The following is a 22,334-nucleotide window of genomic DNA, read 5'->3' as shown; positions in this document are numbered from 1 at the left end:
TGTCTATTAATAAATTAACTTTTTAAAGTAATGCCTTGCAGTAGTATTAAAAGACCGAAATCAGGCAAAAAAATTACGTAAACTAAACACTAAGACGATTTTATTTTGCTCAACAACACTTTAACGCCTAATATAGGAACTAAATTTAAAACAATTAAACGTTGGGCGCTCACGAAGAATAATTATCATTCCTGTAACCAAAAATATATCTGATAGGCACTGCGCATTCATTTTTTAACATTATTTAATGTCATCCTACAATTCTAGTTTTTTACGTTGTATCAATTGAGAAGTATCGCACTGTTTTAACATGGGTATGGTATGTTGAACGTTGTTGCATTAATATTCGGCATGTTGCACATTGCTGCATTAACAACGATTTGGCATATAATTTTGTTTCAAATCAATCGCCATCTTTGTCAGCCATGAATTTGCCATCACATCTTTGTGTGAAGAAATTGCCAGGAATATTCGTAAACATATCTCATGTATAATCAATTTGTAACAGAACTGCACCCAAGCTATTAATTAAAATTACTCGCATTGCGGTGAACGTTGTTTTCATATAGTTTTTCGCATCACAACAAACTATACTAAATGCTTATAATTGTATTACTCTTTCAACGTTGAAGAAAGAATGGAAATGCTTTAAGAAGCTGCAAGGAGATTGGATTCTGGATATATATTCCTGACTAACTCAACAAAGATTTAAAAAACAGCAGTTATCGCAATTGGTTAAATGCATTTCGACTTTTCAACGTCAAATATGTCGTATCGTAGGCGGTGGCGGATCGTTGAGATGGGATTGAAGAATAGAAAAAGTAACGATTGAATTAACTAGCACTGAAAGTATCATATGCACTTTTCAGTCAGTACAATAATGTCTTACAACTTATTAGAATGGAAAAGGCATTATAAACAAAAAAGAACTGTGTTGAAAAGACTCGAATAGCAAGATCGAGATAAGGGGAAAAGAAGTGCAAAACTAAAACAATTTTAGTCATGGATTCGACTAACATTGGTCATTTGCTCGGGGAAGCGCAACCACGCAAGGAGCAGAAAAAACGAAAGTCAAGTTTTTTAATGCGAACACTTGGAATCCCGCGCGTGAACCAGGAGGTGCGAATACTTAAAAGTGGACTTTTTAGTCAAATTGTCAAAGAAAATTAATTTTATCGCAAAGGGAAAAATATTTGGGATTGAATTATGTGAATTCAGACGTTCAAAGATGAAAATGAATGAAATTCAAACAGTTGAATGTTTGAAATTTGACGGCGGTTCATTTCCGCAGAACTTATGTCGGTTAAACCGACTCCCTTAAGAAGATTACGGAAAAAATAAGTATTTTGTAAGTTTGTTGTGATATACCGAAACTGTACTGAAAATATTGAATAGATCTTATGAATGATGACGTATCAAGTCGTGACGCTGGGAATTCTGGGCTTCGTAGTCACGGTGAAAAGTTCAAGCTTCAAAATTTCCCACCGTGGCTACTAAGACCAGAATTCCCTGCAGGTGTCACGGCTTGTTACGTGATTTAATCGTTCTTCATCTGTTTAGCTCATTATTGCTAGTGACACGGCAGTTCTGCTATAAATTTCGTAAAATAGGTATGGAAATTATTTTAAAATTATACATCTTCCTCACATTTTGACTAAATTGGTCCAATTTTGTACTAGTTTTTACATAAAAATGTGATTGGTAAATTTTAATAGAACAAAGTGGGCGTATGTGTTCATTAATTGCTAGGTAAAAACTTATAAAAAACTACTAAAAAACAAAACCAAACAGGTCCTTTTTTTTAATTCTCAAACATAATGGAGATATAGAAAATAACACAATGCAACATATACATTTTAACATATCATAGCTTTTTTCTTCAGTTGCTTCGAGAATCGAGATTTAGCTGTTTTACAGCTTTTTTAACCTTTGTATTTCATGCATTTATTTTGCAAATGAATAATTAATTTTAGCTTGAGGTTATCTTAATTGAATCATATGTCAAGCTATGATGATTGGTAGAGTATCAATAGATAATTTCTTTTAAAGTTATTCCTAAAAGAGTGAAACATATATGGTAATATAAACCCAAGGAGCATTCTGATTCTCGAATGTGACTTATTCACGAATCACAAATGTGAATCACGACAATAACGATCAAGGCTTTAAGGCCGACACACACTGGACGCAATTTTCCATTCTCTGAAGCAAATATATTCGATTGTGAAAGAATATTTTGTGGGATATGGGTACCTGGCCAGTCAAAATGTACTAACATTCAGTAATAACCAAGAATATCACAACATTTTGAAAATTAACTAACTTTGAAAACTGAAATCGCGTCGCGGTGGCAAATTAAATCGCGTCCGTTGTGTGTCGACCTTTATTGTAACACTTGACGCACGCACAATGTAAATTCAGAAGAAAAAATTAAATTCGAAAAATTGCATTATTGATTTTCATCCTGACCATAATTCTCAAATTGCAACTATAGCGGCCAATATATTTGCCCTGACTTGAGTTTGATAATTATCGATTTATTCCTAAGTGACTATAGTTATCGTTACCAGGTTCGTTAACTGGCCGACGGCGAGTTTTAATAAATAAAGTCATGCCAGTTTGTATAATCTGTGACGGGTATTGGGTGAAAATGATCAGTATGTCACTTTTTTGTTGAGTGTTTTGTCTCATTTTGTCCGTTGATGACCTTGACACTATCTTGACGTATAACATTTGCAGTCTGAATCAAAAGACTTTCCTGTTTTAGAATGGCCTCACTTTTCGAAAGTCGAAACCCCTTCAGCTGATCTTAGATCATGACGTCATAAGGCGTCTCGATAAAACTGGAAAAAGGGCCGAAAATTTACATTCTAATTCACAGTTGGGAAAAAATAAACGTTTTTCTCATAAATATAAAGTTACTTGATATTTTCGAGTGTCGAAGTCATATGCAACAAGACGCCTGTTCTGGCGTTAACTCCGGCGCACGTGCCAGTCTTTAATATAGAGCTTCTGAACATAAACAATACAGTTCATATTCGCATTTAGATGCCTTGCGAACCTATAAATGTTCGATCGCGAAATTCAGAAGCACATCGTACTTTAAAAAGTGTAGAAGTTCAATTGTTCAAAAATGTAAATAAACCGCATGATACATTCGCTTTGTCTTACACTTTGCCTTTGGAATTCGCGCTTATATAGTTATATTAAATCTTCAATCCTGTGCAAACTACGACGTGTCAACGCGCCCATACACGACCACATCATCTTGTTAAACGGCGAAATAGCAGTGATATTATTAAAATAGGACAAGAATCAACATGTATTAGTATATTCTGACCCCAATTCAATCTAAACTTAATCGAACAGCATGAAAACAACAGTTTATTCGTTCCTCTTGGAGGAATTGCCGTATCATGCGAGCGAAATCGAATCGCGCATCGGAAAATTAGCCAAAGCTGTACACCACAACTCTTGGGAGATAAGACTAGGACATAGATAAATACGGTCACATACACGTTTCAAATACTAGAATGTTTCGCGCCATTTCAGACTTGCGACGACGAAAAATAAAAAAAAAACAAAAAAACAAAAAACAAAACAAAACCGAGGCGAATTTTCAACTCCGTCGCTGACGCCGGAGTAATGAAGGAAATTATAATTCAGTTTTGATCTGGCCTAGACGACGTCTAAAACTCCCATAAGTCTTTCAATGAACAATGATGTTTATAGCTGTCGTCTTCGTCGTGTCAAGGGCTTTGTATATATGCATGACATTGCCTAACATGATGATTGTTTACATTCACTTATTCAATGCGAACTGCACGAGGTTTTTTTAATAATTAGTCTCTGTTAGGGACCATGCCGAACGCCAAACCGCTAACAAACTTTGTGTTTTAACTCCACTATCTTAAAGTGTGCCGCAATCTGGCTAAATTACAAGCGTTCTGAATAAATCTCGTGATATTCAGCAGCAATGTAAGAAAGCAAATGCAATTGCAGCGATGTATTTAGCAATGCAGTTAATACAGCTTTGTGCCGTATAAAATTTAATGTTTGAACGGCTGTGGGCGTATGTAGTCGTTCAAACCTGAAGTTATATACGGCGAAAGTGAAACGCATACGGACGGCTAAGTTGAATTTGCTGCTTTGCTAAATACATTAGAAATGGTCTGTTGCTTTCTTACATCACTGTTGAACATCAGTTTTATGTAGAACGTTTGTCATTGAGCGAATTTAATTTCCTGCACACTTTAAGAGAGTGGAGTCAGAACACAGAGTTTTTGACGGTTTTGGCTTTGCCGCGTAAACGTCAATCTTAAGCTCCCTAAAATTATCTTCAGTCTTCACCATTGTCTTCACCACTAGACCATCAGCGCTTCATGAGCGCTGTGGATATCACTACAAACGTCGAAGACTTAGTGTATATGATATTGCCTAATGTTGTGATTCTGGGATTATTACTCGTTCACTGCGACTGCGCGAAGTTTGTCGTTTTGTAATAGCGTTCTTAAAAAGTTTCTTTAATAGACGTAAAATGTCCTTTTTGTATTTTATACATCGCCCAATGTACATGTTTTATATAATTAAGTGAAAAAATAGTTCACCCAGACAACAATTACGGCAAGTGTAGCCAACTTTGAAATTTTTATGAGTCACTATGTGGTCGAGAATGTGACTATCAGTATGTGACTTATTGTATCAGTATCTGCATGTATTTATGAACAACAACTACAAAATCCTTCTCAAAACGATTCAGAGATTAGTTATCATGAGAAAAATAAAATCGACATGTTTGTGGTGTTAGCGTGTTTTATTGCACGGCATTATATTATAAACCACAGCGGAAAATACATTGAACGGTGAATAAAACAGACACAGAAATCTAGACGTCACGTAGTGCACTTAATAATTTTATGAAATTAAACACGAGATTCTTAGGTGTTTCCCAACAATTTACTATTAATCGACTTATTTAATAAGATATGCGAATTCCATCTCTGCAAATTTTATCAAATGATTGCAAGAAATGGCTCTTGTTTTGATGTACACAAGCAATGAGTAATAGTTATGTTTAATGGCTTGAGTGATTACGCAAATTAAGTAATTGTTATAGCAAATATATTAGCCATAACCTGGCGAAGTTGGGTGGATGTGATAGTACTGATAGAAATTCAGTCCATTGGATTAACCACTCTTTTTTCGATATAACGGTGTAACAGTTTTGAACAACGAAAAGTGTCAAACTATAGTTGTAAAAATCATTGCACCGCTTGGTAAGTATATCATATAATGACAAATATTTCTGACGGCAAACGTACCTTGATATAATTTTCATGCTGCGAAATATTTCATATTGCAGACAATTTCGTTTATGACTAAGTTGCAACGTGGCCATTAGTGATCATTAAGGAGGTATGTATATCAATATGTGCTTAGTTTAGTACTACGTGAATTCACATAAAATTAATGAAATTTGTGGCCTATAATCTGAGTACAAAATGACGCTCACTGGTATAGAAACTTACAAAAATATATACTATATAACTTAAGATATACAGCAGAGTGGCAAAAAACTCTAGTCTAAGATAATCTAGACCAGAAACTGATCTTTATTGCTTTAAAATATACGAGTATTCAGCGCGTGGGTTGGTCAGCGAATGTACTATATTTCGGGGCTATTTACTTGAGCCAGTTACCTGAGATTCGAAGAGCGTGAGATGATTTTGAGGTATTAAAATAAGTCCTTATATTTAGCCAAAAAGGCACATGCGATTGTCGGGATAAATAACGATTACACGACTGCCATCATATCATATGCTCATTTCGATACTTCAAAGACATCTCACGCTTCGTTGAATCTCGGCTGTGCGGGATCATGTTTACATGCAGATCCTTTAGACGCCAAGCAGTTGCACTTTAGAGTACCTTAATCAATTAACTAAACTCCTAATGAAATTGGTTTTTCTCATTGGTATACATGAATTCAATTTATTAACTTTCATGGCAAACAAAACGTTTTTATTCTAGTAATTCGTGAATTGATTTCTAATTAGAGCAATATAGACTTTCGTTTATTTACTTCTTACTTCTTGGCATCTTCTCTTGTTAAATCACGAATTCATGTTTTGCTGTCGGTTAATTATAGTATGCAGCTTAAAAATAAGCTCCATCCGCATCAGAATTGAAACCATTCAATGACAAAATTATAGTTTGTTAATTGTTATATATTGAAAATTAAAATTATTTTATGCATGCGAGAGAAACTTGTTGAGCTAACAGCTGATGTTTTTAGCTCAGTGAATAGCTCTCGTGTGCGGCGAGCTTCACGCATCGGTCAGGAATAGTTTTTAAACTTTAGTTCAAGGCCTGTGCGAAGTGTGTTTACAAATGAAAACCTAAGTTCAAAAGGTTGGGCTTTTCATACTAGATAACAAATATATCTTCGAAACAATCACAGGATTAAACTTGTTTTGACAAACACAACCAATAATAATGTAGGTTTCAAAACTACTTATCTGTGGAATGCATGGTTTGAGCGACCATGCAAATTAAGCTATTGAAAAGGCAGAAATAACACGACATATATATATATATATAGTGGATTTGCCGGTGTGAGTTCAACTCAATGATTGTATATAGTATTTAAACCTCTGGGCAATCGACCTTTTTTGAGCTGGGGATTATCAACAGATTTATATTTAGATCTCTTCTTCTTCTCTTAAGTCTTTATTCAATCACAAGATAAAAGTACATATCTTATGTTACATTTAAAGATGGAAATTTACACTAAATTAGAAACTATACTAAATTATACTTGAAAATTAATCTATTTACAAATGTGGCCTTGAAACGCTGCGTATTAATTTTGGGATAGAGACATCGTTTCTTGCGTAAATTGAAAGGAACTTATTTTCTCTTAAGTAAAATAGCTGTAAGGGGATGGTTATCCGAGGTGGTGACTGTGTTAAAGGTTTTTATATCCTGCTTTTGCAGTTGTTCATGCACTCTAATCGGGACTAAAAACTATTAACTTAATTCCTAGGTAAGTATAATAGGTCTATACTGACAATATTTTCCTCACAGCGGCAAGACAGTCAACTGTATAATCAGCATGATCGAAATTCTATTTTGTTCTTTCTCTTTCTCGTTTAGAACTAAGTTAAGTATGTACTTCAAAGCTACCTAGTACCTATGTATTACAACCCATGGCTATAACATGATTTGACACAAGTAAATATCAATATCTACATTTTGAATTCCGCTTATACTTAATTCTACGTGTCTAAGAACTATCTACAGTTTTTCATTGACGTACATCTCGATTTCTGTGATTTTGTCAGGATGATTTTTTGAGCACACATACAATAATAGAACAGCAGTTTCATCCTATATGCAAATGCGTGATACTTCATATTCGCACTTATGTAACTTATGTTGCATCTCAACTGGGGGGAGAATTCTCACCAGCATAACCGCGATAAAATATGTATACGTTTATCATAATTTAATATACAATCTTCGTGCATTGGCCTAAATCTACTCACGCGATTGGTCAAAATCAATCACGTGGTTTCTTGTTGCCTGGCGACAGATCATGAAAATCGTGGTTTATTCGCAATAACCCACGAAAATCGTGGTTTATTCGCAATAACCCATGAAAATCGTGGTTTATTCAAAAATGACAGCCTGCAACGAAGCTTAAATCTTCAATGCAGCAATCAATGAACTCAGATTGTATATTAAAAGTGTTAGAGACTTTATGTTCGTGTTTTGTTCGTGTTTGGACTCGAAATGTCAATATTGCACGAGGCCTACGGCCTCGTGCAATATTGAAATTTCTCGTTCATTGTATGGTCAGCGCGTGCGTTTATTTGTCAACAAAACACTCACAGCAGTCTCTAACCCTTAAATAAACAACATCAAGTTTTTTCACACGCAATATTGCCATTACTATCGTGAGGACTACCCAAGAGATGCCTGGGGGAAGATAAAGGCATGCACTACGTGTATTCACTCGCAGCATTTTACTTACAATTTGTAGTTCTAGTTATACACTTATATATGGTACAATACAAGACCTATATAGTTTCATCGCATTATGAAGAGCACACGAAAATTAAGAGAGTTTAAATTTATGATCTACGACGCGGTTAGCTCCACGTCGCTAGTCGATTATTCTGCTGAAAATAGGCTACAGAGGTTTCAGAACTTTGAAATAATCATCCAAACCCTTCTATTGTGCTACGAACTTCCAATTAGTCCGATGTCTGGCTGATATTTTAGTTCCATATAAACTATCAAACAACTATTACGTTAACGATTAAACACCACAAAAATGTAGTTAAAGGAAAAGTCCCCGTCCCCGTCCCCGTCCCCGTCCCCGTCCCGTCCCCGTCCGTCCGTCCCGTCCCGTCGTCCCGTCCGTCCGTCCGTCCCCGTCCGCCCCGTCGTCCGTCCCCGTCCCGTCCCCGTCCCGTCCCGTCCCGTCCCCGTCCGTCCGTCCCGTCCCGTCCGTCCCGTCCCCGTCCCGTCCGTCCCGTCCCCGTCCCGTCCGTCCCGTCCCGTCCGTCCCGTCCCCGTCCCGTCCCCGTCGTCCCGTCCGTCCCGTCCCCGTCCCGTCCCCGTCCCGCGTCCCCGTCCCGTCCCGTCCGTCCGTCCCGTCCCCGTCCCCGTCCCGTCCCCGTCCCGTCCCGTCCCCGTCCCGTCCCCGTCCCGTCCCGTCCCCGTCCGTCCGTCCCCGTCCCGTCCCGTCGTCCCGTCCCCCGTCCCGTCCGTCCCGTCCCGTCCCGTCCGTCCCGTCGTCCCGTCCCGTCGTCCCCGTCCCGTCCGTCCGTCCCCGTCCCGTCCCGTCCCGTCCCGTCCCCGTCCCGTCCCCGTCCCCGTCCCGTCCCGTCCCCGTCCGTCCGTCGTCCGTCCCGTCCGTCCCCGTCCCGTCCGTCCCGTCCCGTCCCCGTCCCCGTCCCCGTCCCGTCCCCGTCCCGTCCCGTCCCCCCGTCCGTCCCGTCCCGTCCCCGTCCGTCCGTCCCGTCCCCGTCCCCGTCCCCGTCGTCCCGTCCCGTCCCGTCCGTCCGTCCCCGTCCCGTCCCCGTCCGTCCGTCCCGTCCCGTCCCGTCCCGTCCCCGTCCCGTCCCCGTCCCCCGTCCCGTCCCGTCCCCGTCGTCCGTCCGTCCCCGTCCCGTCCCGTCCCCGTCCGTCCGTCCCGTCCCGTCCGTCCCCGTCCCGTCCCCGTCCCCGTCCGTCCCGTCCCGTCCCGTCCGTCCCCGTCCCCGTCCCGTCCGTCGTCCCGTCCCGTCCGTCCCGTCCACACTACAATGATAAGTGAGATGTTAAGATGCCACTTTTATTTTCCCATTATTTTCAACTTATCTACTTAAGGAGTCTTTGTTGCAAAAGAACCATTTACAGGGGGAGTGAACATTATACAACAAAATATAATGATAAGGTCAATGTTAAAATGCTATATTTTTTGTATACTTTGGCTTTACATCAGAGGAATCATTATCAATATACATCATCAATATGCATTGTGACTATTTAGTGCCATTTGGTACACATTTATACAATAATAAAGAGAGTTTTGCAAAATTATCAAATGATTATTTTGACTTTATGACTTTATTAAAAACGGTACTATTTCACCAAAATAATTTTACAAGAATATTAATTAAAAGAAGAGAAAGAAAAGGGTGATCTTCCATAGGCCGAGTGCATGCACTAATACATATATTAAATAAATTTTGGCAATTGTGAACATTAACATATTTGTTTCACTTTAGTTTTAAAGCTTGAGATATTGCTAGTTGATTTTATTTCAGTGGAAAGGTTATTCCAAGCCTCAGCTCCCCTATAGGCGAAAGCCTTTTTCATGCTGTTTGTTTTAGGCTTAGGTAATGCGAAATTGTATTCGCTATTTCTTGTATTATGGGTATGTATAGCATTGGTATTAGTAAAGATTTCAGTCAGGTAATTTGGAGTCATTTTAATTTTAACTTTAAACATGAGAAGCGCTAATTGGTGATCTCGTCTGGCTTGAAGGTTAGAGATCCCTACTTTTTTCAAAATATCAGCAGATCGAATCTCGATAAGGTGAATGTTAAGCTAATTAGCATAATGATAAGGTCAATGTTAAGATGTTATATTTTTTAAATATTATGGCTTTGCATCAGAAGATTCATCATGAATATAGCTCATCGATATGTCTTGTGACTATATGGTGACATTTAGTACACATTTACACAAAAATAATGGGAATTTTGTTCAAAATTATCAAATGATAAAATGAATGTTAAGCTAATTAGCATAATGATTAGGTCAATGTTAAGATGCTATATTTTTAAATATTATGGCTTTACATCAGAGGAATCATCATAAATATAAGTCATCGATATGCATTGTGACTATTCAGTGCCATTTGGTACACATTTATACAATAATAAAGAGACCTACCTATAAGATTTATGTACATACCTTTTCGTTGTTTGATGCATAATCCTTTTTTGTGTAGATATAAAAATCCAATCTTGTTTATTTCATAAAGCTAGGCGCACACACGACGATTTTAGTCGGCCGATTCCTGTCTAGATTGTCTAGATGGATGTTTTCATCAAAATGTGGCGACTGGCGATCTATACTTGGTCAAAATATTAGACCAAGTAGACTCGCGTACACGCGCGCCGCGAGAAGGAAAACATGTCAGGGCAAGGGCGGCCTACATGTCTAAACCTGAATGGAACTACCGTAAAATCGTTGTGTGTGCGCCCGGCTTAAAGCAGGGACTTTTGCCTGGTCCGTTAACTTACCTGTTGATATCACGTGCGCGGATTGCGAGAAACGGAAGAAATATTGGTCACAAATAAAACTAATGTAATTCCGAGGCCAGTTTTGGCCAGTAATTCTGAGGTCACAACTAATATCTGAAGTTTGTGCTTAATACTACCTTCCAACGCGGATTTTAGCCTTGTAATTTGTAATAAAAAGATCGGTAATTTGTGCTTCATACAGATACCTTTCATACGGAGTTTAGCCTTATTCTAGACAAACAGTGCAGGCGAGCGTTATTCATGTAGTGTTCAAAATAAAAAGAAACGCTGAGAAACATCAAAAATTATAAAAATTGTTTCCACCTCGGCAACCGGGCCAGCGCGCTTGGAGTGTTTATATGAAAATATTTTTCATCCCGCTAAGCGAGATCTCGCCTTTTTCGAGGATCTCTCCAAGCGGGTCAGCCCGCCAGCCCATATTTAAACGCAGAGAAGTTTTTATTAGGGAAATGTATTAGTGGCGAGATCTCGCTAGCCGGGCTGTGCCCGGCTTCCATATAAACAGCCCTTAAACTAAGGAATTTTCATTACATTCGGCCTTTCAAAATCTGCTCAAGCGAACGTCACGGGCCTGAATAACAAAGCGGAGCGGACGTAATGGATAATCGCCTTAACGCGTGTTCCCTGGCGTCGTCGTGAATCCTAAGCTCTCCAAAGTCACGCATGTAACGCAGCAGCAGTTTCTCCCATCTGAAAACGTATACCGACTTTAAATACTCTATCGCTCATCTTATATACAAGACCTTTAATATAGATCATACCATCCCAATTTTGTTTTTGTTCGTTAGGGAAGGCTTTTTAATGGCAGGATCTGTTTCTGATGTTGGAAAGGCAGCCTGGGCTGGTGCCCATGAGGCAATCCGTGCTACAGCTTCTGGTTGGGGTTTTAATATCGCCATCGACGCAGAAAGGGCGACAATCGGCGACGTAATAATAAAGGGGTCTCCAACGATAGTGAAGCTCTGCGGAATGTATCTGTTCTACAAATTAGGTTCAAAAATAATTGATGGAGTGTTGTGTAGGGGCATTGGTGTCAAAGAAGATGATGCAAATGCCCAGGATATTCAACCAAGCGGTCTGCATTTCCTGCTGCGTCCTTCCACCGACAAACGATTTCTTGCAGTTTTGGACGATTTTAAAACTGGACGAATGGAAGCACGTTTAAAGTTGGAATTTCATTTTGCTGGAATCATATTAGAAGGATTGAAGGTGAATATTGAGAATATCCAAGAGGTAGAAGAAAGGGCAGCAGCTATAAACGCGAGGTAAACATTAATTTTCTTCAATGTGTTCTAAACAGCACTCAATTGTCTTTAGTTTTCGATTCCATTACACATTTGAAAATCTGCCCATGCGACCGTGGCAGGCCTGAAAAACAAAGCGCGGGCAGAGCGAACATAATGGAGAATCGCGGCTTAAGCTGGTTTTCCACTACGCAATATTTTTCGATCGAACGAAATTTTTCTCTCGATTTTCTTTTCATTTGTGACCGGTCAAGGGCATCCGCCACGGTCGATTTCTCACAATTGAAAAGAAAATCAAGCGAAAAGTTTCGTTCGATCGAAAAAATTCGCCTAGTGGAAAACCGGCTTTAAAGCAATCTGAACAAGAGGCATTTCACAGGTATTTCTCATCTGGCCCTCTGTGAAAAATGTGAACAAAACGACAAAAACGAAATCAACATGTGGTTCGAATATGTAAAAACCTTTCCGTAACAGGCCACAAGAATAATAAAAAACAAGTCAACCAATTAGCCATTTCCCAATCGAGCAAGGGACCGGGTCTAGTCGCGAACCGCAAAGCATATATGGACTGTTTGGAGGGACAGGAAATTTAGGTCTGAAATCATTTGCCTTTCCAAGCATTCCATAGACGCTTTGCGGCACGCGACTAGACCCAGTACCCTGCTCGATTTAGAAACGGCTAATTTGGCACTATTTAACAATTAGTCGCCGAAGGCGAGGTGATTATAAGCCTATATTTACTGAGCCGAAGGCGAAGTGAATATAGGCTTGTAATCACCGAGCCTGAGGGAGCCAATCAGAATGCTCAAAGGCCATTTTTCAATACTGAAAATATACTAATTAGTTATAGTCATTAACTTATGCCCTCGGCGCCAGAGCAACACTACGTTTAGGACCCGGAGCTTTACCAAGTTCCGATTTTAATATACAAACAATTTTTCAAATATAGATTTTTTTATAAAAACAACGAAATGGCGAGTAAAACTAGACAAAAATTTAAACCCTATTTGAATCCGTGCATTGCTTTTTTTTTCATTAATTAGAGAACATTGTGTAATGGCAGAATCACAGTGTGAGGGTGGAAATTCATCACTGAGTGTTGTCCCTGAGGTGCATTATTCTACAGATTGTGGTGGTGATTTCAAGATTATTATCGACACCGAGCGGATAAATCTTAGCGGTGCATCCATACCCTCAGGGTCTGCAAGCTCACTGCATGAAATATTCAAGAAAGAATCAAATGTGGAAAAAATATATTCAGCGGTTAATCAAGCCCTTGGCTTAAACGATCAAGAAGTTCGGGACATTCAACCTAAATGTTTGTATGTCTTACTGCGTTGTTTCACAGATATAAGATTCCTCGAGGTTTTAGATGATTTCAACTCTGGTAAAATGAAACAACGTTTGCAAATGGAATTTTCATTTATTGGAATTCAAACAGAGGGATTGGTGGTTAATATTGAGAATATCGAAGAAGTAGAAGAGAAAGCGGCAGCGTTGAGGTAAAAATTATCATTTTTTATCAATGACAATAGACCTTAGAGGTGTTTACGTCAAGGGACTGTCGAACAATAAATTACAATGCAACATGGGAAATATGTAGGAGAAATTAACCCCATTTATACAAAGATTGAAAACTGTGTGGCGTAATTAAGTACCTCAAAGGTCTATTTATATTTTGATTTGTATTAGATAGCTATGCAAATGTACAAAAATATTATAAGCTTTTTATACATACGAATTTTTATATCTGTATTTGTTTATGCACTCCTCAAACTCTACTACAGGTTTGTTTTATATAAAACCACATTTACTAAGCCCTTATCAGATTCATGTTTTGCGTTTACTAGTGATATGAAAGAACCAAAGCACAAAATTGAAGATGAACCTGGGGAAGGTACAGTGTAAGAGAACTATCGCTGCATATATATTTGATAAGATGTTATCACGTCATCTAATATTTGATAATCTGAAATACTTTTTCGTATATTTAATTACGGTACAAAAGGAAGTGCAGAAGACAGAAGAACCGATTATCCTCCACCACGAGCTAAAGAAGAAGAAGCAATTGAAGGTATCAGCATGAACTGCTTTATTATATCATATAAAGAGGTTCACGAACAAAAGAAAGAGAACATTTTTTTTCCCGGGGAAAATTGTTTCTTTTGCCCTCTCTTTTGGGCTGCCCGCTTTCGCGTCATTAGTTTGATGTATCTTGAACAAGCAAATACAAAGAATTTTTTATGAAACAAACCCTACATCCCCGCGCAAAATGTTTTGCTTGGTACCAAGGAAAAATATAACCAATCTATTTTAATTTTCTTTTCATAGCAGAAAAAGAACGCCACTCTAACGAAGATTACCTTAAAAAGCATTCATTCAAAGGTAGGGAGGGAAGGATAAATAAAGACGAAGAAGCAGATAAATGCAAAGAAGGTATAAAAGCAACTAGTGTGGTTGAATTCACAAACGATCAGGATAAAAACATTAGTGGTAAAAAAGCGCCGCCAATTTCTGGCAGTGATTTTAAACTAGGTAAAAGTTCGAAGTATTCTATGAAAAACATACGAAGGGTTGATAATGATACATTAACCGATACTAAATTAATGTTCCCGGAACAAGTACCAGATTACATTCTAAAAAAATTAATGATAGCTGATTATCATGCACGAGAATTTAAATTAGAGCCTTTAAATTCAGATAAAGATAAAACGAAAGAAATTTCTCATTTTTATTATCCTGAAGGTAAGGTAGTTACGGTAGATATTAATCCGATGGATGCAATGCTTGAGGTTTTTCATTCTTCCGATGAGTATTTACGAGAATACCTTGCGATTAAATTGGCAGCCTGCCAATTAAGCGTTCCATTTCTTTTGCCTGACCCTACAGCGCCTTCTCAAAACGTTACAATTCTGCTCTCAGCTTTGAAAGGCATAACCAAAACTTGGAAGGATAGTAACCAAAAGAATGAAAACGCGTTTGCAACGGAATATCCTTTTCCCGTGGTTTCTTTCCTACGTATTGGCCAAACTATGTCGAAGTCATCCTTGATGAACAAAGTGATGAGTGATGCTATTGGTTATCATGACTACTTTTTCCAGAGAGGTATGAAAGGTGGCCACTACAAGAGGAAAACCGTCGATGGATTAGTTGAATTGAGCTGGTTTCTTCCCGCAGCAAAAAAGATTGAGCAAACATTGAAGAATGAGATTTGTTTTGCAAATTTGCGAGGAGACGTTAGATATTTTAAAAAGCAGTTCAATATCCTGTTGAAGTTTTCATATGTGCTATGTCTACTGCTACCTTCCGGAGATCCCGAAATGACTGTGACCGAAGTCATGAATGAAGCCGTGAAATCTGAAGCAAAAATCATTCTCATCTTCAAAGAACCATGTACAAGTGATTATTTCAATGACTTAGAAAGAAAATATCCTGGTACCTTTTCCTTCATAACGAAATCTGACAAAGAAAATAAATTCGAGTTTTTGCAAAGTATACGAGAATGTATTCAACAGAGTTTGCACCAAGTCAAAGGAACGCCACTTGCGGAACTTGCAAACATTGCTGGTAAATTTGGCATTTTCGTTGACGGCAATCACCAGCACAGAGAAGTTGATGCGATCGTTGACTCTTGGCTACACCAGGGGATCAAAGAGGCAAAAGATCTTCTAGCACTACAAAAGTACGTTCCAGCGTTGGCAGTTTTAGAACGGGAAAAGTATTCCCCAAAGCTTCGCGCGAGCAAGTCTAAAAGCGACCACACAAGAGAGGAAATCATGAATGAAATATATGAAGATATAGAAGCTGAAAAAGGAGCTCAAAGAGAATCTTTTAAGAAGCTAGACGAAAAAATTGTTAAATTTCTCAATAGTTTAACGAAAATGGATCAAACAGAGCGAAATCGCGTCTTGAGTGGCTTTAAACACCAATTAGACAAGATGTCACTAGCGGATATGGCAAAATTACATCAAGAGCATCATGTTTCGCGTCAGAAAGAGAAAACGAAGACACTTCAAATGTCAGATGCCCAATCACCCAATCAGGATGATTTGAAAAATATCGAGGCACAACTATCAGAATTTTCATTTGGCTTAGAACACATCATTAGAGAAATTGCGCAGTTACACCAACTTGGAATTAGCGATTATGACTATGCAGGTGCTGCAGCAGAAATGTTGCTTTCAGGACAACCTATCGAGTTACTAGATGGCGACTCGTCGTACGTTCCACTGTCGTGGTTTAACGCTGTTTATACTAAATTACAACGTAAAACAAACAACGCGAAATTATTTGTCATTTCCGTTTTAGGAATTCAAAGTTCAGGTAAGTCAACCCTATTGAACACAATGTTTGGATTAGAATTTCCTGTCAGTGCTGGTAGATGTACACGCAGCGCTTTTGCTAGTCTATTACCTCTTAGTGACTCACTGAAGTCCGCTTCAAAGTTTTCTTATGTATTGATCATCGATACTGAAGGCCTAAGAGGATCCGCAGATCCTCAATTGCGCGAGCACGACAATGAATTGGCAACTTTTACAATTGGCGTTTCAGATTTAACCATAGTAAATATCTTAGGTGCGAATCATAATGAAATGAAAGAATTCTTGGAGATAGCCGTACATGCATTTTTGAAGATGAAACTTGTCAATGAGAAGAAAACATGTAAAATTGTTCATCAGAATGTTGTAGCCACCGATGCGACTGATCAATTGATTGTTGAACGCTCTAACCTGAAAAAAGATCTTGATGAAATGACGAAGCTTGCTGCCAGGGAAGAAAATTGTGACCACAAATTTCGCAAGCTAAATGATATTATTTCATTTAATGAAAGCGAAGATGTATTCTACATTCCAGGTCTTTTAACAGGTAGTCCACCAATGGCTCCAGTCAACCCGGAATATGGCAGAGCTGTTCAAGAAGTTAAAGAAAACATCGTATCGTTGATGTGTTCGAAAGAAATATTTCGATATTCCATTTCTCACTTTCGCGACAGGGTGTGCACCCTATGGAGAGCAATGTTGAAGGAGGACTTTATCTTTACCTTCCGTAATACGATCGAAGTAAGAGCCTATACCTCGTTAGACCGGAAATATTTTCAGGAGTCAGTGAATGTGATGGTGATTGGAATGAAACAACTGGAAAATAGGATAGAAGTAGCTCTAAAAAGATGTACGACCAATGAAGAACTTACAAATAAATGGCTCAAACTGGAAAAAGGTATTAATCGTGAAGCAGGAAACTTTGCGGCTAAAATGAAAAAAGAAATGAAAAATTTCATTGAAACCAGTGAAGATAACGCAATTCTCGAACAGTGGAGAGAAGTCATCATGAATAAAATAGAGCAGGAAAAGGATATTCAAGTGATGGAAGTTAGTAAAGATTGCAAAGCAACATTTGATCATGTGCGGAATCTACAAGATGTCAAGGAAAAGCAAAAGATTTACGAAAGTGAACTTATTAACAAAGCAAGAGAATTTATAACTTCAGCCAAAAATACGGAGGATATCGAAAAATGTAAAGAAGCATTTGATCAAGAATGGCAGAAGTGGATTCAATGCGTTCCACCTTTCCAGGAAAATAAAATTCATGTCGAGCACGAAATGAAGAATGTTCTCCGTGAGACCGACGCTCACCTGAAAACTGAAATGTCTGAAAAATTAGACGACCTGAAAGGCTTGTCTCTATCAAATTTTGAAAAAGAAGCTCCCAAGATTTATGTCGAACAAATTGGAAAACAGGAGAAAAAGATTCCGTCAGCCAGAATAATTCGGAATAAAGCAATCAAAGAGGCACTTAGTTTTGCTAATACTGCATCACGATCAGGAAATAAATGTACACTAAATGATTTCACACAATTGTACCACAATGTTACTTCCATCATTGAGAAAGAGTCCAAGAATTATTCCATTAAATTTTCTAATGATTTGAAGTGTAATATATTGCTCCACGTATTTGGGCTAACCTATAAAATATTTGAAGAAATGCAAGAAAGTTATCTACACGAAAGAAATATTAGAGAAAACCTAGAAAAAACCCTGCGACCAAGCTTAGAATCACGTTTTCTAAATCTTTGCGAGACGATGGAAAAAGGAGTGCTGGCTGCTACTTCATTCGTTGATATACTTAAAGCTCCAATTAAGTCACACCTAAACCAGTGGATGGGTCAGGCAGTGGCAAAACAAATAATAGAAGATAGCGTGCTCACGAATGAGGATCAATCTAATGCTGAAATAGTGCGAGAGACCATGTTCAAAAGTGAAAAACAATCTAATGATGAGGTGAAACATCAAAATGATATGTTCATGAGTAAAGGTCAATTTCACGCCAGCGTTCTTATTGAACTTGGAGAGGAGGGAAAGTTTGAACGGTATATTCCTTACCTTGAAAATCCAACAGAATTTCTTAAGGAGACATTAACATCAACAATTAAAGACTACTGTCTAAATGGAGGAAACGCCTTTGTCAATCTTCTTCTCAAAAAAGCGGTGGAAGATATTAAATGTAATGTGTCCAGTGCTATTTCATTTGCCGACGAGGAAACAAATACTAAAGACAAGAACCTGACAGTTTGGATTCAGAAATTTGTGGAAAAATGTTCTTCCCTACCAATCACGAAAGACATGTTTGCAGTGGTTACAATTTATGACGACCCGGAGTATGTTGACCTATTCAAGAGCAGTATCGACGAAAAAGCAAAACTTTTGTTTGAAGGCCTGAGCACGGACGGTGTGAATGAGGAAATTTTTCAAAATTGGAAACCATCCCCGGATGAGTATTTGTTAACGTCGATGTTCGGCTGTGAGAAATTCTGTCCATTCTGTAAAGGGTTATGTGATCACACCGACAAAAATCATATTGGTGATCACTATACAAGCATTCATCGTCCAAAAGGAATTAGCGGTTACAACGACCACAAAACGAAAATATTGAGTCATTCCATCTGTCCAAACAGTGTCGCAAATGCCGGAATGATATTTTTCAACGTAGATACCGATTATAAATGGCATAATTACAAGGATTATCGGTCAGTCAATGAATATTATAAATCCTGGAATATTCCCGATGATTCATCGTTTGAATCATCCACATATTGGCAGTGGTTCATGGCAACCTTTTCAAAAGATTTGGCGGATCATTACAAAGTCAAGGAACCTGAATTCCCTTCACACTGGAAAGGTCACACATTCGAAAAAGTTAAGGAGGACCTGCAAAAGGAGTACAAATTAGTTAAAAATTGAATATGAATGTCTGTAATGCAAGTTAAGTGAAAATTTAAGGGTTTGTAAAGAGAAGTATGTTGAATTCATTAAATCTCTTGCACTAAAAGTGCACTATCTTGTTTCTATGCTTCCATATAAAAATGTGCACCTGAATAGTTGTAGTCATTATTGAAAAACATATCATTTCCAGACCCATAGGTTTTATATTTTTACGTAAGTTAATTAATTCTCAAATTCTATTTAACCCATAAATAGCTTAGCAGTCATTTGTATGATACTAAAAATATAAAGTATAAGTAAAGCCACATCACAAATGAACTCATAATATAACTAAAACATTAATAGATATTATAATCAAACTAGTTTTTTAAAAAGTAATCTTAAAAAATAAGCCTAACACGTTTATTAAATCATCGAAATCAGACAAAAGAATTAAATACTCACCCATATAAACGTATTTCAATATCCTAAATATGTTTAAATTTCTGCTTGAGTATACTTCATATACTTCAAATATTCAAGTTAAGCTTTTAAAGCACATTAAGTAGTACACTAAGCATTGATAATGTGTTGTATCAGTGTACATTTGTTGGGGAACAAATTCCTGTATATATAAATCCACTTGTATACTAATTTTGTATTTCGTAAACTGTTTTATCTGAGTTAAGTGAACAGTATTGCATTGTTTCGAGTTTTGGTATGTTGAAATTTGTGTTGCATTTAGGTTTAAAACATTTGATCGATTTTGCGTTTGTATTCAATTTCAAATCAACCGCTGAATTTGCCGTCACGTGTTTCCGTCAAAACATTTAATTACTACTGAAACAAGTTTTACATGCAAATATAGCTATATCATCATACTCATTACAAAACTGAAGGCAAACGATTAAAAAAATTGCTGCATTGCGGTGAGGGATTATTCTTACATCAACAACAAACTACTAAACACTTGTATTCCATAAAATCCTGTAAATGAAGATTATTGCAGCTGCGCTATGGCAACCTAAAATGTGGCATGGACACAACAATTGTGGATGGACAACGTTAGAACTTTTGGCAGAAATACGTTTCTAATTGATATATTGAATGCGTTCGAAAGATGATAAAGTATGTGTTGCAAGGGACATCACAAAAACAAAGGAGCTAATATGTAGCTGACTTCAAAGGAATTATACAGAAGAGATAACAGAACAGAACGAACAGAACGAGATGAAAACTGAAAATATTCAATCCGGGAAGAGTCTACAAATATTTGCCTTTTGTCTGGGAAGTATATAGTGAAAACACATCCGTTATGGCAAACGAGTGTAACCCAAATCTATTATGAGACATTGGGAACGAACCTTATACTTGAATACTACATGTGAATGATACAAAGAAGATTAACTTTCAGTTATCGGAATCCAAAGTTGCCAAATGGAATTGTTTGAACCCAGATGGTTTGAGGACTCACACTTTTCAGTTCAATTTGGAAACAAAAATTAGCCATACTGCTTTGAAAAATATCGCGGGGTAGAATTGTGTTAATCATGCAAGAACGATTGACGATCGAGGTCACAAAGTCGCAACGCTAGTCTGAAATGTGGCACTCCAAACTTCCACTTTTTTGTGTACGTTAAAAAAGGAGAATAAAAAAGGATATTAAGTGTTTTAGTTTGTTGTGGTATTTTGCCTTAAAGCTAGATAGTCCTGATTAACTTTTTCTTTCATTTGTTTCTCAATCCCAATTCTCGTCACTCGGTAGTTCTGCGAGAAAGCCTTTGAATCAAAATTCAGTTCAAAATTATATTTTCTTAAGTTTCGTTTCTTGCATGCAAATTGTCCAATTCTCGAATAATTTCGGACGAAAAATGTGATGGCAAATTCTAATAACGAAAAGAAAACACATAAAAATGCTACCCAACAGACAAACGTCGATTTCTCAAATCTCAAATATTTGCTAAAGAAAACAACAAAATGCAACATATGTATATATTTTAGCATATCTTATTTTAACATAGGCTGCTTTTAGCTTTAGTCATGCCTCTAGATTTAAACGTTTTTATATAGTTTTCAAGAATCATTGTAATCGATCATATCTTCATAAGTCATTAACTCATTTTAGCTATTTATACCTAGTCTTGTGTAGTTATTTTACATAGAGTTGCATGGGGAGCTACAATCTTGGACAAAATGTTTGAGACATATTCTACTGAAAGTGCAAAGTTAAATCACAAAAAAAATTATATGAGAATTATACTCGCTTTCCCCAGTTTAATGTTGTAAAACGCGATGAAAAACTTTTGGTCATTCACTATATATGATTATATAATAACGTAAAGAATTCAAGCAATTTCATTGGTCGAGAGCCATGATCTATAAGAGGACAGACGCACGGAATGACGTCACAGCAATTTTCTTGTTTTTAAATTGCAAACAAATAATTCAATTAATTTTGGATTTTTTTCAGTTTTATTATATAAAACAAATAGATTACAATGAACCGTTGTCTGTTCAGTTATAGATACACGGTATGACGCTATATGTGATAAGAACAAAAGAGTGACCACTCGCCCCGGCGGCTCGTGGCCAATTTTTTTTGTTCTTATCACATATGACGTCATACCGTGTATCTATAACTGAACAGACAACGGTTCATTGTAATCTATTTGTTAATAACAACATTGAGCTTGGGAAACGAGATTTTAGAGAGGCATTACAATTCTTCAGTGATAAAAGAATTTTATTCGTATGCATCAGATGTCTTAACGGGTCCAAGAATGTAGTAGAATATCGATAAATAGTTTCTTAAGCAAAATATGCACATAAATAGTTGCATAGATATAGTTACATTTCATGTAACCACGTACACTGAAAATGTAAACATTTTAATTAATATGATAACGAATAATGAAACTCTGGATTATTTACTCTACCTCACGCATTCCTTTTTAAGTGCCATAATTATAGCTCCCATGCAAATACTACATTTGAATGTATAACCTAACTAGGCGGTGGTTCAATAGACCTTTTCGGTAACACGTCACAACGTTTTGAATTTAGAACCA

General features: G+C 37.5%; 1 protein-coding gene across 1 annotated transcript; it reads left to right on the top strand.

Moving 5' to 3' along the window:
• The first annotated feature begins 14,841 nt into the window (after positions 1–14,841).
• LOC114525904 (interferon-induced very large GTPase 1-like) lies at positions 14,842–19,305 on the top strand. Its single transcript, XM_028547363.1, has one exon. It carries the CDS (start codon positions 14,842–14,844, stop codon positions 19,303–19,305), a length of 4,464 nt encoding a protein of 1,487 aa, XP_028403164.1.
• Positions 19,306–22,334: the final 3,029 nt, after the last annotated feature.

This window comes from Dendronephthya gigantea, unplaced genomic scaffold (assembly GCF_004324835.1).
Source record: "Dendronephthya gigantea isolate DGI-Jeju-01 unplaced genomic scaffold, DenGig_1.0 000036F, whole genome shotgun sequence".
Lineage (NCBI taxonomy): Eukaryota > Metazoa > Cnidaria > Anthozoa > Malacalcyonacea > Nephtheidae > Dendronephthya > Dendronephthya gigantea.
This window is presented reverse-complemented; position numbering and strand designations above follow the sequence as displayed.